Genomic DNA, 16,279 nt, shown 5'->3' on the forward strand with positions numbered 1-16,279 from the left:
ATAAACAACGTTAGTGAGGTGAGTCTTATGAAGTGAATTGTAGTTTTAATAGATTCCTCTGTAAATCGATGGAGACTAAAAGATAATGATTTTTCAAGTTTCAATTACTCTTTTTTGTGCTTTATTTTTGAACATTTAATAACAAGAGAAATGCTAACGAAATTTTTTCAAAATGATAATTTTCTATTGATTCTTTATCTACTTATATTTTTTGAACAATGTTTATCATAAGAAGTTCATAAAAAATTCCGCTGTTAAAAGAGTATAATTGGCGTCAAGTCCCATAAATCAAGCCCCATAATTTCTCAAGTTCGTATTACTATAAATAGCGTGACGTAGCTCTCACCCCCTTCACTTCACGTGCGAAATAAAAAAATCTCTGACTACAACCAGAAACCATAAACTCTCTCTCTCTCTAACCCCGCTGGAGTTTTCAAAAGGTCGTCGTTTCCGCACCATCGTTATCACCGTCACCGAATCCAGTGGCAATCCAGTAAATTCCTCCAGACCCGGTGGCGTTTCCCGTCCCCGGGGCTCCTCCTCCTCGGCCCCATCGGCCACACAATCTGTTCCTTCAGTTTAGATCTTTTCCTTCAAATCAGAGAGAGAGGGTGAGGAAAGGGAGAGAAAATGTTGAAGCTCTCGGCGTACAATGGAGTGGACCAAATTCACTGCGTGGCGGTCCAATGCCGCTTCCTGGGCCCGCCCAAGCCCAACCCAATTTTCCCCCGCCGGAAAGACGGCGCCTTTCTTGCCCACCGCGCTGCTTCCCCTTCCAAAACACCGGTTCTCGCCGTTGTATCGGACCGGGGGGCCGGAAGCGTGGCGGGACGGGTCGAGACGAAATCCGGGTCGGTCACCCTGGCAAACCGGCTGAGGAAGGGGAGCATGGCGGGTGACGGGAAATCGTACAGGGAGTGCTTTATAGTGAGGTCCTATGAGGTCGGGATTAACAAGACTGCCACTGTCGAGACGATTGCTAATTTCATCCAGGTGAGTTGAAAGTTGAAATTTTTAGTTTCGATTCAATGTGTATTTGTTGGGTTTGATTTGAATTTTTGTGGGCAATGTTCATTCTTTTGGATTCGATTTTTGTGGTTTGTAGAAATGTATCGATTTGGTTGATTGGATTTTGTTTGGGGCAATTAGCCCTTCTATGATCGTTATGGATCGACTAATCGAGTTTTTTCATTGGGGAAACAATTGGTCGTCTTCTGATAATTTTCGTTTTTATGTGAACATTTGTGATGCAGGAGGTAGGATGCAACCATGCTCAATATGTTGGCTTTTCGACCGATGGATTTGCGACCACCACCACCATGAGGGAAATGCATCTCATATGGGTTACTGCTCGCATGCATATTGAAATCTACAAATATCCAGCTTGGTGGGTGTTCTCTTATATTACTTCGGATTTTGATTTCTAATCTCGAAAGCGAAACTTAAACTGTGGGTTTGTGGTACAGGAGTGATGTTGTTGAAATAGAAACATGGTGCCAAGGGGAAGGGAGAATCGGCACTAGACGTGATTGGATACTCAAGGACTATGCCACCGGTGAAGTCATTGGAAGAGCGACAAGGTGTGTATTATTTCTGAGTTTTGATATTCTGAGCTTTTAAGACGCCTACGAAAACATGGTATAAGTATGGAATATACTAATCTTTTTTCACGCGACATTGAAATTTACGTTGGAGAAACATGTTATTGCATTGAAGATCGCTTTTGAAGAAGTTGTTGAATGTTTTTCAGCAATTCTGAGATACAATTTAAAAATTGTCTATGTGTGATGCATGGTTTCAGCAAGTGGGTGATGATGAACCAAGACACTAGGCGACTTCAGAAAGTCAGCGACGATGTTAGGGAAGAGCACTTAGTTTTTGCTCCGCGAGAGCTGAGGTAAAGGCCCTTTTTTCTATTTGGATGACTTCATCGTATATATGTGGTAAGGTTAGCCCTCTTGGACAATCTTTTGATTGGTTTCTTGTCTTGAAATCGATAGATTAGCGTTTCCAGAACCTAACAATAATAGCTTGAGGAAAATTCCCAAACTGGAAGATCCTGCACAGTATTCCAGACTGGGAGTTGTGGTTAGTGTTTCTTCAAATCCTTTTTAAGTTCTCGATATTATTTCAAGTATTCTCAGTATGCTTTAATTTTGCAGCCGAGGAGAGCTGATCTTGACATGAATCAACATGTTAATAATGTTGCTTACATCGGATGGGTTCTTGAGGTTGGTGTATATGTTTAATTCATAATTTTGTTTCATGGGTTCTATGGCCTTAAGTTATCTTTGGTCACATAGGAGATGTCATCTTTCTTTTACAGAGCATGCCTCAAGAACTCATCGATAGCCATGAACTGGAAGCAATCACCTTAGATTACAGGCGGGAGTGTCAACGGGATGACATAGTCGATTCCCTTACTAGCGTTGAACCCTTCGACGATGCTCCAGCTCTTTCAGGTAACGGAACAAACGGATCCCTTGCTGCAACAGAAGATGATAAGGACTACCGTCAGTATCTGCATCTACTAAGATCAGCAGGCGATGGTTCAGAAATAAACCGAGGACGAACCATCTGGAGAGAAAAACCTGCAAGATGAGGAAATGATCTTCTCTCTTGGTTTCGCCGGTTTTAGGGTTGATTTTTGTTTCTGTTTCCCTTTGTTTTTGTCCCTTATATGCGAAGGTTGTTTCCTAGTTGATGTCATCTGCCATATTTTCTTATCTCAGTTTTTTTATTATTTCCAGTCCTCCCCTTCTTCCAAATTGTTTCTGTCATGTTAGAGTGGAAATGTAAGGTTTGGATTTTAGTTGCAAAATGTAACACTTATGTTACCATTCCGGTTTCCTTTGTTTTGTTAGTCGTATTTGGCCAATAACTTAAGTGAATAACGAGTTTGATAGGTAAAGATGTTATTACGACTTTAAAAAAGTCATCTTGCACTCTTTCGATTGCGTCTTCCTCATTGCCCTTTGGGTTTAACCCATGCTAACTCAATTGTTGAACTGATCCAAAATCAAAAACCGACGACATAACAATCAAAGATTGACACAAAACGAGTCAAAAATGAAATACGGAAGACACAATTGAGATTGAAAAATGGTCATTTTTGACAAATTTCTAACGCTACACAATCCAAACATGAAAATAGTATCATCTTATGAGCACCCAATGGTCCCAGTCTCTAGGAATATTGATGGAAAGTCCATTCCCAAAGACAAAATCCAAATGCTTAGGAGGAATTGAAATTCCAAGTGCCCAAAATGCTACTCCTCTTCTCAATATAGTTAAAGTTGTGTCAATTCCAAAACTATCAACCTTCAAACTTAAATGCTGCTTCAGATTCAGAAACCCTTATCGTCACGAAACCATGAAAATCCATGGCCATTAAAGCTTATCAATGAACTTAGATCAACCTAATTTCAAACCAACAGTACAAACCCACGGAAGCCTACTTGTGTGCCACCGAAAATAGCACCAAATAATGCAACTAGCCTTTCCGCACACACCCGCAATAAATTTTCCGCTGAAAATGAAATTGGTGGAGTTGTTGTAGTGTGCTTGGCTCCACTAACAACCTGCAAATGTACACTTCACGTTTTGGGAAAAAAGGACGTGCTGCTTTAAAGTTAACAGTGAGACAGACAGACCTTTAAGCAACCTACGTACAACAAGGAAATTTTATTTGGACCATGTAACTTTTCTCTACGTCCAACTTAAATTTTAATTGTGAATTGTTTTTTTTATCTTATGGTATAATTACCATCAAGTACAAGATAAAATTAATAATAAAACTAGAATTTATTAATAAACCCACAACCAATAATCAAATCCAAACATGACATCAAACCCTACCATCACATAATTTTTATTGTATGTTTATTCTAGCTAAAACCCTAAGACACTTTTACAGAGAAAACAAGCTTATTTTGCCGACGGATAATGATTTTGAAGTTTTGAATCCTCCAACTAAAGTATGATCGATTTATTCAAGTTTTTTTTTCATTTGATTTCAATTTTTTTTTAGAATTTAGGAACAATATCAGCACCTTTTCAAAGCTTTATTACTAGTAAAAACATATATAAGATTAAAAAAAATTCACTTTTTTTAAATATATCTATATGAGATTAAGAAAAATTAGCATATAAAGGATTAATTAAACACATACTGAAGAAACAAGAAATTACATTATTTAGTAAATGTTAGGAAAGCGTCCACGCCCTCAAATTAGAAGAACAAAAAGCATGACTAAGATCATCGTTGATCTGAGGGAAGTGAATGGCCAGGAACCGACTGATGATCTACGAAACACACAACCGCACCCCCAACCAAAAACCAACCCCCCACCACCAAACCCCGGTGAAAGGCCAGGATGTGTAAAGATAAATTTATATATTAAATTAGTTTGTAAAGGTAGTTTAGGTAATAAATTTAAGTTTAAGGAGATAATGATAATTTAATTAAAAGTAATATGGGTATAAAACTTAAGTTGAGTGTAGAAAGAGATTGTATTAATTCAAATAAAATTTCCCCATACAATAACACGCATGCGTGGTGGACCCACCAAACCCCAATAAAGTATAGAAAAAGCTACTTTGTATATGAAAGAAGGGAAACGAAAAAAAAGGAACCACGTATCTATGATACAGAATGTGCTGAATCTAAAAAATTTTAAAAAAAAAACAAAAAAAGATATGAGAAAAAAAGCTAATTTACATATGGGAAAATTAATGAGGGTTCCTGTAACCTGGCAACTAGCCATTATCTCTACGTATGTCTTTCAAAGGAGATGAATCTCGAAAACACGGAGCTGTGCTTTCTTTGTCATTCAGGTTTCCATGTACTGTGAGGCTGGGGGGCTTACTTTTGTCTTCTCGGCACCTGCAAGTTGGTTTGATATCAAACAATTTGCATATTGGCTTAGATGTAGCGATCGGCCTAATATTTTTTTTTAGTACATCGATATTTTTACACTAAGACGGAAGAGTTCGGCTAAGCCACACAATGAGCAGCCTAATTTGGTATCGAATTCGCCATCCACGAGATTCGAACCTAAGACCTCTCACTTCCAAGTGAAGAGAAATACCACCGGACCGTAGTACTGAGTAATTTTAGAGACTACAAGATTATGATGAGAGGTGAGTAAAGATATAAAGTTTGAAGCATAGGGGGCACTTACCATAATGAACCCCGCGTATTTCAACTTCTCGCCATTCTTGGACAAGGGCACAGCAGCAGCACATAAAATGAGAAAGGAAGTCATCAATAAAGCCCCCCTGTCGAAGAATGGAGGTTTATCACGGTAAATGTTGGTTCTTCATGTTGGATTATAACATATTAGAATGTGGAGCTATCGAACAAAAGTCATAACTATCACAGTAATATGATCATATTGTTTGTTTCATGTCTCAATATGCCTCCCAGAACCTACAAGATCAAACCATGCAGTTGCGAAGATACTATGATTTTACTTAAGTGAGGAAAATGGGAAAGGAATTACCGAGATATTCAACGTCTTGCGAAGTTTCCTTCTAATGCAGCTCGTATAGCAACAGCACGACAATACTAGCGAATAAGCCATCAATTCATTACATGCTTCTGATGAAGCTGATAATCAATGAAAAGAATTTCTGTATGAGTTTCCAACAATACAAGAAAGGGCATGTGTAGAACGTCAATATCACAGCGGCCAAAACAGAAACGCCCAGTTGCAACTTTATTTAACCATAGAAAGTGAGAAAAAATGTAAAAAAATAGGGCATAGCTAGGATTAACGGGACAATCTATGTATGTACTCAACAAGCCATAAAACATATCTCCCCTAAATCAAATCAACTTAACATTCAAAATCAACTTAGCATGAGAAAATGAAAATTTCTTCAGCTAATTCATGCAATCTTTCTTTTAGGCCTTGTTCGAATCATCAATCAGGCAACATTACGATCAAGATTTTAGCACAAAATCAACATCAATGTACAATTGGCATTTGTTCTGGGTCCATACAGGGATTTATTATAAACTATACCAAAGATGGCATCACAAGTCGATCGCCCAGTTTTTTTTCCACAAAGTAAAAGTCAGCAATCCTATTGAACATCCGCTGCTTTTCTGGAATAAAAAAACTGAAGGCTAAAGACATCAGTCACTTAAACTCCGTACTGTGAAAGTACAAAAGACTTAAAAACAAATGCCAAAGAGCATTCAGATATAGCCTAATCAAATAGGCTATCAATCTCTCTAAATTAACATTAGAGCTTTGAAATAAGCTGTTTTGGGTTCAAAGTCCCTCATCCCCCATTCCTCAGTAATATTTTAGCTGAAAGTGAGGCCAAATGGGGCTGCACACCTATGTTTTCTGTCTCCCACTCCACATGCATAATGAGGACGCACGTGAGGAGTGTGTAAGGTTGATATGCATTGTTTAGCCATGCCTAAGCTTTTCAGGTATATTAATAGTTTAACATGTAAAAACCGAACTAGGTTTAGATAATCCAGAGAAAACTCACACATAGGCCTGTTAGTTGCCGCAGAAGCAATTTTTGAAAACGTCCCACAAGGGTAGAAGAATGTCTTTATACCTGCAAAGAAAATAATCGGCAAAACTTTAGCATACACAGCATGGTTTGCCTTTGAATCATTTGATATATGGGATGATGTACATCTTCTGTGTCTAATGACTGTAATGTTTGACCACCCATACCTTGATCTTATGCCAGAACATTTATATGAAAGAAATACCATTCGTATCACAGAACTTAATTTGTGATGCACCCTAGACTCATGAAAAAAACGACATCCAAAATAAAAATCATCTAAAAACATGCATAGCATGTGCATGAGTAGATGGAGTTATCATCAGCAGAGACCATAGATTTGGAAGATTGAACTCAACCCAGCAGGATCAGTCAATAGACCAATTTGTAATAAACTCCGATCAATCCAAATTTTTAGTCAAGTTAATTGAAATACTAATAAAACTGTAGAAATACTGAGCATAATAAATATTCTTTACGAAAACGGTTGAAGCCCTATTTTTTTACATTTCCTTCCCGTTTGGGTTGAATGGTATAATTTGATTATAAAAATATTAGACCTATCCCATGCCTTCATTGCATGTGGCAAGGTTCAAAAACTGACACATTGTATGAGATACACGACGAGAAAAGAAAAAAAGGGCAAAGTCTTACTGCTAGATATCGTGCAGTGTACAGAAGCATGTGGAGCAAGAAAGGAGAATTAAAGGCACCCTAATCCAATAACACTTTGATTATAAATTCAAGTCATGAATAGTCTAAAAGAATAAAGAATTTACACAGAGCTGGTTCTGAGCAACATCCAAGTAGATCAGTTTTCCATTCTTCATGCCGATGTGAACCTCTAGTTGACAACAAATCATGTCTAGAAGAAACTGAAGACGTGTTTCTGCATATACAAATTATGACGTCAGAAACGCAAGGACCCTAAGAAAGACAGCGATGTGAGTGCATACAGAAATGGGAAAATCAAATCCCTAGCATAATGATATCTGTCTGCTCGTCAGACATATCTGACTGAGGGCGATCAATCAACGTTGAGAAGTTCCAAGATTGAAACTAGCTTATGCATCACCAATCCATTCTTACATTTACTAATTGCAACACTGAAATTTGAACTGTACTGTTACTAGACAGAAATTACAGATGCAATAAAAATGCAGAAAACTAACCTTGAAGTTTTGCGAGATTCACTTTTTTTATAGCTTTCTTTAGATGAATGTTCTTTCTCGTTATTGGCATCTGAATGACTGCGGTCTACTTTCTCAATATTTTTTTCGGGGGAAGACTCTGCAGCGACAGTTTCTGTCACTTCTAGCAAACGCTGAATTACTTCACATTGACTCACATCATAAGCAGCTTGCGACCGTTGTAGTTCAAGTTGAAGCTTTTCATTTTCCTTTTGGAGTGCCTCGTTAAAAGCTAATTTTGGGTAGGAACATGAAAGTGTTTTCTGCAGTACTACAGTGTCATGTATTGAGGGGTCTGGTTTAAGGATCACGTCCTGTACCTTTCTGTCCTCATCATCCAATGTGTATTCACATTGATCCATTTCAATGTATTCCAATCTTTCCTGTAGTTGAGAGGAAAATGAATGAACTTAAATCAGGAATAGTTATAGAAAAGCAGGAATAGTTAAATACAATCTTAGGCAATTAATTTAATCTACTTTCAAATGGGTCAAATGTAAATTACAGTAAATCCGGAGGCAAAGCAAAGTTAAAGGAGTTTACGTGCTTGTTAATGAGCAAATATAATGCTAATTGTATTTCAAAATTACAAATTCTTAGACTTTAGTTTAAAATATAGATGAGATAATCCTATATGTCAGAAACTGCCTATCAAGGTTCATTGCCCAATCCGTGTCATTTTATATATCATCGGAAAACAAAAGTAAATCGTTGTAAATAAAATAAATCATGAACAACAAAAAGCTTCGTACAAACTACTTCCGTTTGCTTAATTCTTCCATCAATTTGTTGATATACCTAACCTACTCAAAATAAGCCACCTCCATAACTTAAACCTCTGATAATCTAACTAAAGGACCAAGTAGAGTAGACATCCCAGCTACTCAAAGTGAGCCGTCTTTATCACTTCAACATCAGATAGCTTACCTAAGGATTGAGTAAATTAAACTTCCGACAAAGAATCAAAGCGAAAAACACTAGTTTAAACTTCAATCAGAACCTTTTCTTGCATAACAACCCTAGAAGAAACTTAATGAACGTTAGATGCCACGTAATCACCAAAACAAAGACAATCAAACTATTATCCAATTTCAAAGAAGATCGCAAATTTTTCTTGCAACACACACACATCAATTAGACCACAAAGAAAACGGGGAAACCAAAAATATAATAATAATTATTAAACCAATGACAACAACATGAAAAACGAAAAAAGAACAAACAATAATCCGAAAAATTCAATACCCTGACTCGAGCATTGTCCACAAGAGTAATAAGAGGGACGAGCTTCAAGTATCTATCGATTTCGTTCTGAGCCTTCCTGAACTGATACACAATGTTCCACCCCATTGCAAGCAAATACAGGTAGCTCCGGTCTTGGCAGCTACTGACCAAAATGTAAGACCTTCTCAGAGCCTCCTCTAGCTGCTCCAGAGGCTCCCTCGTCTCCGGATACCTCTTAAGCTCCGAGATCTTCAGTTGCTCCAACAAGTTCCCGATCAGCTTCAAATGCTGCGCAAATTGCCTGCAATTTTTCTTGTGCATTCGCGCTGTGCTCGCCGCCTTCACAATCATTCCGATCAGCCTCACCGCATCTACGCCCGTCAACTGAGCCACATTTGCAAGTTCTCCGAACGACGCCATTTTCACCTCTCCCAATGCAGCAAACTCCGGATTTTCGGCTTTTTGTAAACTTAGCACAGGCCCACAGCTACAGATTGCATTTCAATATAATCACTTCTGTTTCACTCTAATCAAAGACATAACTACGAAAATTGAATTTCTAGAGCAGTAATTACTCTGAAAAATTGCCGAAAAATCAAAACCTCGGCGAAATTTGCAGGATTTTCAGCAATGAAATCGCATTTCGATTGGAGATCTTCAGGTTTCGGAGCTCGAGAGCTAAAAATGAAAGTGCATCTCAACTACAGCCGAAAAGAACCAAAAAATCAGATAACGAAGTCTCCAACTTTCACCTTTACGCTTCTTGACTCGCTTTCTCAAAGCTCAAATAAACAAAAGCGACCAAAAATATACAAAAACAAATAAAAAATAAAAACAAAAAGATACCGAAAAATATATATATAAATATATCGCCGTCAACTCACTGTTCTTCGCCGCCGTTCTTTAGCTTCCGGTCGGTGGAAGACGACGGCTTCTTTCTTTTTTCTAATTTGCCAAACAAAACAAACCTGCAACAAAAGCTTTAAAGCTCCAGAATCAGAGATATGTGAGAAAACTGAAAATGCAAACGAGAGTGAGGAGGCTATGAGCGTATGTTTCACCTCTCTGCGACCAGGTTGGTGGTGTAATTTCTAGCAACTTTGAGGGATTTTGTCGGCGTACTTATTGCATGAAACGGCAAAGAAACGGAAAAGAAACGTCAAAAATCTGGGACAAGGAGAAAAAGTGCAGGCATTGCTTTGCGGGAACGAGCTGATTCTTCCTTCTTCCTCCTCTCTCTCTCTCTCCTCTCTCTCCTCTGGTTGTGTGGATTTTGGAAGATTTTGAGCAGAGAGACAAATAGATAGACAGAAAGAGAGCTCTGATGGAAACTCCCACTCACTCTCTCCACTCTCTCTCTCACTGCTTCGGTGTTGTTTGTCCGTGCATTGTTTGAGCAAACCAATCTCTCTCTCTCTCTCTCTCTATCTCTTCATTCTCTCTCTATCTCCTTTCTCTCTCTATCCCAATCGCACCCACCACACCACGCCAGCCTAGGATTTAGTGGTGCTAGTGTTGAAAGACGAATTTGTCCATACTCGGCCATCGATTTTACGAAGCTGGCCAAGTGTCAAGGACCTCCGCCTGAGCGTACCGGCGAGGTTCGCCAGGTGGCGGTTTAATACTAGCGCCAAATTTTCTTTTGGGAGTTATTTGACATTTTCCCACGGAATTCGTGTTAATTTCACTCTAGTCCTTAAACATATTTTCTTTCTAATTTTTAATATAATATTATGTCAGTTACAACTAGCATATCAGCACCCACAAAGTGTGTTTGAAATTTTTTTATTTTTGTTTTTGAAGTAGAAGGAAAGAGGAAGAGAGTGATAGAAAATGTGGGAATGGGGAGAGGCTTTTTTTTTTTAATTTTTTTTTTAGTTTTTAATTAGATATATGTTAGAATTACATGTAGGTGAAGTTTTGAAAAAAAAACAACAAAATTTGGATTATGTGAAATTACATTTCTGCCAATATTTCTTATTCATGTTTAGTTTTAGTTAGAGAGTTAAAGTGGTAATTTCATAAAATTTTGGTTGACAATGAGTGTTTTATTAATATATAGTTTAGATAATTAACCTAAAGTAGTGATGACCGCAATTCCAATTCGGCTAGCTTTTTGGTTAAAATGGAAAACCTTATGGCCATGGGCTATGCAGGGCCAGCCCTAAAGGTGGACGAGGCGTGCGAAAGCACAGGGTCCCTAATTTTTTGGGGCTCCTTAATTTTAATAACCTTTGTAAATGTTGTACATATAAAACAACGCAAACTTACCACAAAATGTAGTCTTAGCTAAGTTGTTCAAGCGTTGTTCTCTTATTTAGTTGTGCACGGATTTGACATTCTACCAGCTCATGTTTATTATTTTTTGTTTTTTGGTGCTACTGTTATTAGGGTATTTTTCATTGGAAATGCACGAGATAATTCGAAATGAGCCTAAAAGCCGTGAAACCGAAAAAACTAAACCGAACAGAAACAAATGGGAAATTAACGCCTTACTCCACTAATTGTTACCCTATCTACATTTTAGTCAAAGAGAAAAAAAACAGTAAAAGTAGATATTTAGAAAAAGTTTTATCGATGAAAACAAGGTGACAGGCTGGGACGGTAGAGGAATAAATGAAGCTCAACCGACAAGGTAATTGAGAAGGGGAAAAGGTCAAAAGCGTCATTTAACTGTTGTCAACTATAAACCGGAAGACCCGCATATTCCAATACTAAAAAAAGCTCAACATCCATTCTCTGGCAACTACCATGTGGACCTAAACCTAATGTCCGCGACTGTAACCTTTGTTTTCCGAGAGAGGATTCTCGTCAAATTCTTTGTGAAAATTTCAGCAATCTTCTTATTATATCTGTTCATTATATACCGTACGGTCAATTTTCATCAAATACAATTTATATTCAATTTTAAATAAAAAAATTTATAATATTTTTTGAACGCATAATATGCAATAAATAGATATAATTTTAAAATCTTCAAGATTCTCACGAAAAGAATCGGTCAAGAATCCTCAATTTTGTTTTCCAGCAAAACCCCCGCTGATAGCGGATAGCTCTCCTCTGTCTCCCAAATTCACGTTAACTCCATAATCCCCAATTAAGAGAAAAACATGGGAAATGGTATTAAGCACTAAAATATTCCACGTTAATTCCACTCCTAATCCAAATTAGGTGGTGGTATGATAGTGTAGTTTGTGAGGGATATGATATTGCTTTCACAACAAATATTAAATAAGGCCTTATTTGGCGGCTCAAACTGTACAGAAGTAGTGAAACCGATTTAATTTATTCAGTGCTTAATTAGTATATATGAGCACCAAATAACTAATATTGTATTAGTATTATTGTCTGGCCTTTTATACGGCGTACCAAACAAGGTTTAATATCAATGTCGATAGGGCTCACTATAGTGAGAAGTAATGAAATTATAACATTAACGCAAGCAAATGCTACCTTATGTGCAATATCAGTTGATATTGTAAGTTCTGATAAATTCATGCATAAAATGTTACTAACATCAGCGTGTCAGAATTGTAAATATACAACTACATATTTAGCTAACGACATATTATATGTGTGTTGGATTTGATATTTAATTAGTGGTATCCATTGCAGGGCTTAACAAAATTCTTCTCTTCTTAAAGTAAAACCTCCCGTGTCCTAGTGCCCTTAGAGTAGAATATCTTTGTATAAAAAATTATATGTCATTCACACCACTAGCACTTAGGTTTGACTTTGATACTTAATTATGATTGACTTATTGTATGACTTAACTCAATACTCTGTTTCATCATTATAAAAAATAAAAAAAATCCATTCACTATAAACAAAGTATAGCTAACTGATTTATCGTCCAATTGGTTTGAAAAACTGAGGGCCTGTTTGATAATCATTTCAGTTTTATTTATTTTTAAACTTGGTAACTACTTTAAGTGAAAATTGAAAACTAGTTTTTAGTTTTTTATTTGCAGTTTTCAAAAAGTAGTTACTACAAACAAGATTTCAGTTTTCAAAAAAGTAAATATTAAAAACTAAAAATAAAATAGTTATCAAACAGCTTATAAATAAAACAATGTTTGAACATAATTTGGCATGAAAACATTGTGAAATAAACCTATTTTTACCCAATACTTTGATGCATATTTTAAACCTAGACATTGGGAATTTGAGAGATTTCAATGGATTTTTATGAAGTCTAATTGATTTGTAGAGATTTCATGTAAATTTTTTATTCAATTCCTTCGAAATCTCATAGGGAGAGATGAGATTTGTGGATGCTTAATACACTACAAAATCTCTCCAACTCCCTTTAATTCATCAACTTTTTCAAATTCTTTAAAATCAAATTTTAATTAAATACACCTAGAATGTTATAAACTTCTTTAAAATTCTAATTGAATACATCCAGATTTCCAAGGATTTTAATAAACTATCTTAAAATCCTGATTGAATACACATTAAATTTTAAAGAATCACTTAAAATCCTAATTGAATACCCTTAGATTCATTAAAAAAATTAAAATCCCTCAAATCCTAATGGAATACACTCCCCTTCATTTGTAATCTTGGAAACGCAATAGCAAAACCCTAGTCTTATCTCATACAAATTATATTACTATAATATAATCTATACCCATTGGTGGTTTAGTGGTGTACATGTGATATGATGGGCAAAAAATAGGAGCTAAAAGTTGCAAGGACTCACAAAAAAATATAATTTGTGCGACTATCATAAGAACAAGTAGAAAGAAGAAAAAAACAAAAACAAAAAACAAAACAAAACAAACATATATTCTTGTATTATTGGTATTGAACACTAATGTGACGATTTACTCGAGTCATATAAGGGCTGGTTTGGTATTGTTGTGCTTTGAAAAAAAACTGATTCTGCTGTGTTGTGAGAATAAGCAGCTGTGAAATAAAGCAGCAGAGTGTTTGGTAAACTTTTTTGTAAAAGTGCTTTTGAAAAAAAAAAAAAAAGCAGTATTATAGTGTTTGGTAAACTTTTATGTAAAACAGATGTGAAAAAAAGCCAATTTTTCAAAGCTGGGTTTTGCAGCTTCTTGTTTTTGGCTTTTTTTTCATCCAAAACTGTGAAAAAAAACTGAAGCTAAATATTTACCAAACACAAAAACAATTCCCAGCTTTTTTTTATACCGGTTTTTTTCAGAATCACCTCAGTACCAAACCAGGTCTAAGGCCTTCTACCCAAAAAGACATAATAGTGCGAATTAGGTAAATTAGGCTAGCAGCAAACCAATTCAGTGCCGAATGGGTTGGGACCAATACTTCCACTCAAAATACAACTCGCGTGCTGCCTACCATACTTAAAGGCATGAAAATAATGTACGATTAACATTAAAATTGTATTAGCAATTTAGCAAATAGGTGAGCCCAAAATTAAGTGTCCCCGGTAAAAACGAAAAGGGATCTTTTTCAGATCATTTCCACTTAATCCTCCTCATCAAACAATCTGGATTCTTGAAACTTGATCTAACGGCTAAAGTTATTATAACTTTTAGAGTGGGCCTGTGTTTGTAGCCATATAATCAAATTTCAATGGTCTATATTATTTGATGAAGAGGATTAGGTCTGGATCCCTTCCCAATAAAAACAAGGAAAATTTTGAAATAGGTCCAATTTTTAGTGACATTTGACTTTTGAAATAAGTACAATTTTTAATTACTTTGGACCTATATCAAAAGATCCAAAAAAACAAGGTGCAAGAGTTTGGCTGGCACTAGAGCACAGGCTGTTGCAGCAAACCATATCAGAAAATGTATATTTCTCTGCCTTTGGCCTTTGGGAGTATAAATTTATGTGATATAACTGCAAAAGTTTGGACCCTTTTGAGTGCTGCCAATGTGACCAATTTTTTATGGTTTTATTTGTGTGCTTTTATATGTTTTAATTTTGTGGAGGAAGGAGGTTGCAATTTGCAAAGGCAAATGGAGGTACAGCTTGCCTTGACCTAATTACTAGTTGTCTTGTCTATATGTTTGATCACGTGGATTTTAAGAAATTACCAAACAAATTTGTGAAAGAAAACTACTAGTTGTTGCGATAAAACTTTGATCGGCTGAACATAAGACAAATATAAATAATTTAAAACTCATTTGGATGTATTTTTAAAATGACTGAAAGCGCTTTTAGAGAAAATGTTTTTTGATTCCAAGAGCACTTAAAGTGCTTTCTGCAAGAAACAAAATGCTTTCTGCAAAAAACACAAGTTATATGCTTCTTCCAGAAAGCACTTTTAGTGCTTTTCCAGAATTTACTTGCATTTTTACCAAGGATTTGTTCCAAAAACATTTTCACCAAAAACGCTTTTAGTCATATTAAAAACACATCCAAACGAGCTCTTAGGTCTATGAATTATCACTCCAATGAAAATTAAGTCTTTGAATTAATTTTTTTTTTCCGTAAAATGAGTCTCTAAATTCATTAAAATTTGCTAATTTCATCCATACTATTATATTCAAAACTATTTTATCTAATTTTTTGTTAACTTAAGTTAATTGACACACTTAGAGTGTAATACCATCATTTTCTCGCCTATAAGCCTTTAACATTTTATATAAGTTACAAATCTAACTTCTAATTTACCCTCCAAAGTTAACCCTATACACTATTTCTTTATTAAATAATACCAATCTACATTTCAATGTGTATCGCATGAAAGTAACGTGACTTAATTAAATTGACGAAAAATTGGATCTAATAACTTCGAATATAATATCAGGGATGTAATTGGCAGATATTTGTAATTTAAGGATTGATTTTTCTTAAAAAAAAACAATTTACAGACCTAGTTTTTACTCAAATAATAATTTAGAGATTAAATTGTCAGTTCGTCCTAGTCATAATTTTGACCATATGAGATTCATGATACCGTTCATTACAGTTCATCAAGAACAACGAATTGCGTTTAATAAATTATTTTCTAATTAGTTCACACTACTTAGCTTTCAATAATTGATTACTTTTTGCTACTCAAAGATAGTGACATAAGTTTTGTAACCACTTCCTTTTGGTGGCACTCTTGCTTTACATATAATACAATATATATGAAGAATCTATGTACTATCTCATTTGAGTTTTCCAAATTGCCCCCAAGAATACCTTCTCGTTGAATAATGGGGGACGAAAGTGTAAAAATAAAATAAAAAAATGGAAGAGAAAATCAATGATTTACCCAATGATGTGGACCCATTAGCAAAATTTAGTCTAGATGTTTGGAAAACAATGTGCTAATTGGAGAATAACTTACTCATGATTTATATTTTTAATCTTCCAATCTCACTCATTAGGTACTAATTTACATATCT

General features: G+C 35.7%; 2 protein-coding genes across 7 annotated transcripts; one reads left to right on the top strand and one right to left on the bottom strand.

Moving 5' to 3' along the window:
- Positions 1–347: 347 nt before the first annotated feature.
- On the top strand, positions 348–2,840 carry LOC103967782 (oleoyl-acyl carrier protein thioesterase 1, chloroplastic). Its single transcript, XM_009381085.3, has 7 exons — positions 348–993; positions 1,254–1,387; positions 1,467–1,580; positions 1,802–1,897; positions 2,001–2,088; positions 2,163–2,231; positions 2,327–2,840. The coding sequence occupies exons 1-7, from the start codon at positions 631–633 to the stop codon at positions 2,600–2,602; spliced, it is 1,140 nt and encodes a 379-aa protein (XP_009379360.1). The 5' UTR covers positions 348–630; the 3' UTR covers positions 2,603–2,840.
- Positions 2,841–4,493: 1,653 nt separating this feature from the next.
- Positions 4,494–10,416, bottom strand: LOC103967780 (protein MID1-COMPLEMENTING ACTIVITY 1). 6 transcript variants are annotated; one of them, XM_009381081.3, is made up of 10 exons: positions 10,013–10,414; positions 9,836–9,919; positions 9,554–9,652; positions 8,973–9,438; positions 7,710–8,110; positions 7,317–7,426; positions 6,511–6,582; positions 5,505–5,611; positions 5,184–5,280; positions 4,494–4,885 (listed from the first exon to the last, which is right to left on the bottom strand). In XM_009381081.3, exons 4-10 carry the CDS (start codon positions 9,369–9,371, stop codon positions 4,833–4,835), a joined length of 1,239 nt encoding a protein of 412 aa, XP_009379356.1. In that variant the 5' UTR covers positions 9,372–9,438; positions 9,554–9,652; positions 9,836–9,919; positions 10,013–10,414; the 3' UTR covers positions 4,494–4,832. The 6 variants fall into 6 exon arrangements, with proteins under 6 accessions (XP_009379356.1, XP_009379353.1, XP_009379354.1 ...); XM_009381078.3 differs by having other exon boundaries at positions 9,527–9,652; positions 10,013–10,413; XM_009381079.3 differs by having other exon boundaries at positions 9,527–9,652; positions 9,836–9,931; positions 10,013–10,413.
- Positions 10,417–16,279: the final 5,863 nt, after the last annotated feature.

Source organism: the organism of the source record quoted next, unplaced genomic scaffold (genome assembly GCF_019419815.1).
Source record: "Pyrus x bretschneideri cultivar Hongxiangsu unplaced genomic scaffold, Pyrus_bretschneideri_v1 Contig8, whole genome shotgun sequence".
Classification (NCBI taxonomy): domain Eukaryota; kingdom Viridiplantae; phylum Streptophyta; class Magnoliopsida; order Rosales; family Rosaceae; genus Pyrus; species Pyrus x bretschneideri.

Bases quoted from the DNA above. Each gene is read 5' to 3' on its own strand.
- LOC103967780 (XM_009381083.3), bottom strand. From the start codon at position 9,371: ATGGCGTCGTTCGGAGAACTTGCAAATGTGGCTCAGTTGACGGGCGTA. The intron at 7,427-7,709 runs GTTAGTTTTCTG...TTGTATATGCAG, and splicing joins GAATCTCGCAAAACTTCAAG to AAACACGTCTTCAGTTTCTT. The intron at 6,583-7,316 runs GTAAATTCTTTA...TTTTCTTTGCAG, and splicing joins TTGCTCAGAACCAGCTCTGT to GTATAAAGACATTCTTCTAC.
- LOC103967782 (XM_009381085.3), top strand. From the start codon at position 631: ATGTTGAAGCTCTCGGCGTACAATGGAGTGGACCAAATTCACTGCGTG. The intron at 994-1,253 runs GTGAGTTGAAAG...TTTGTGATGCAG, and splicing joins CGATTGCTAATTTCATCCAG to GAGGTAGGATGCAACCATGC. The intron at 1,388-1,466 runs GTGGGTGTTCTC...TTTGTGGTACAG, and splicing joins ATCTACAAATATCCAGCTTG to GAGTGATGTTGTTGAAATAG.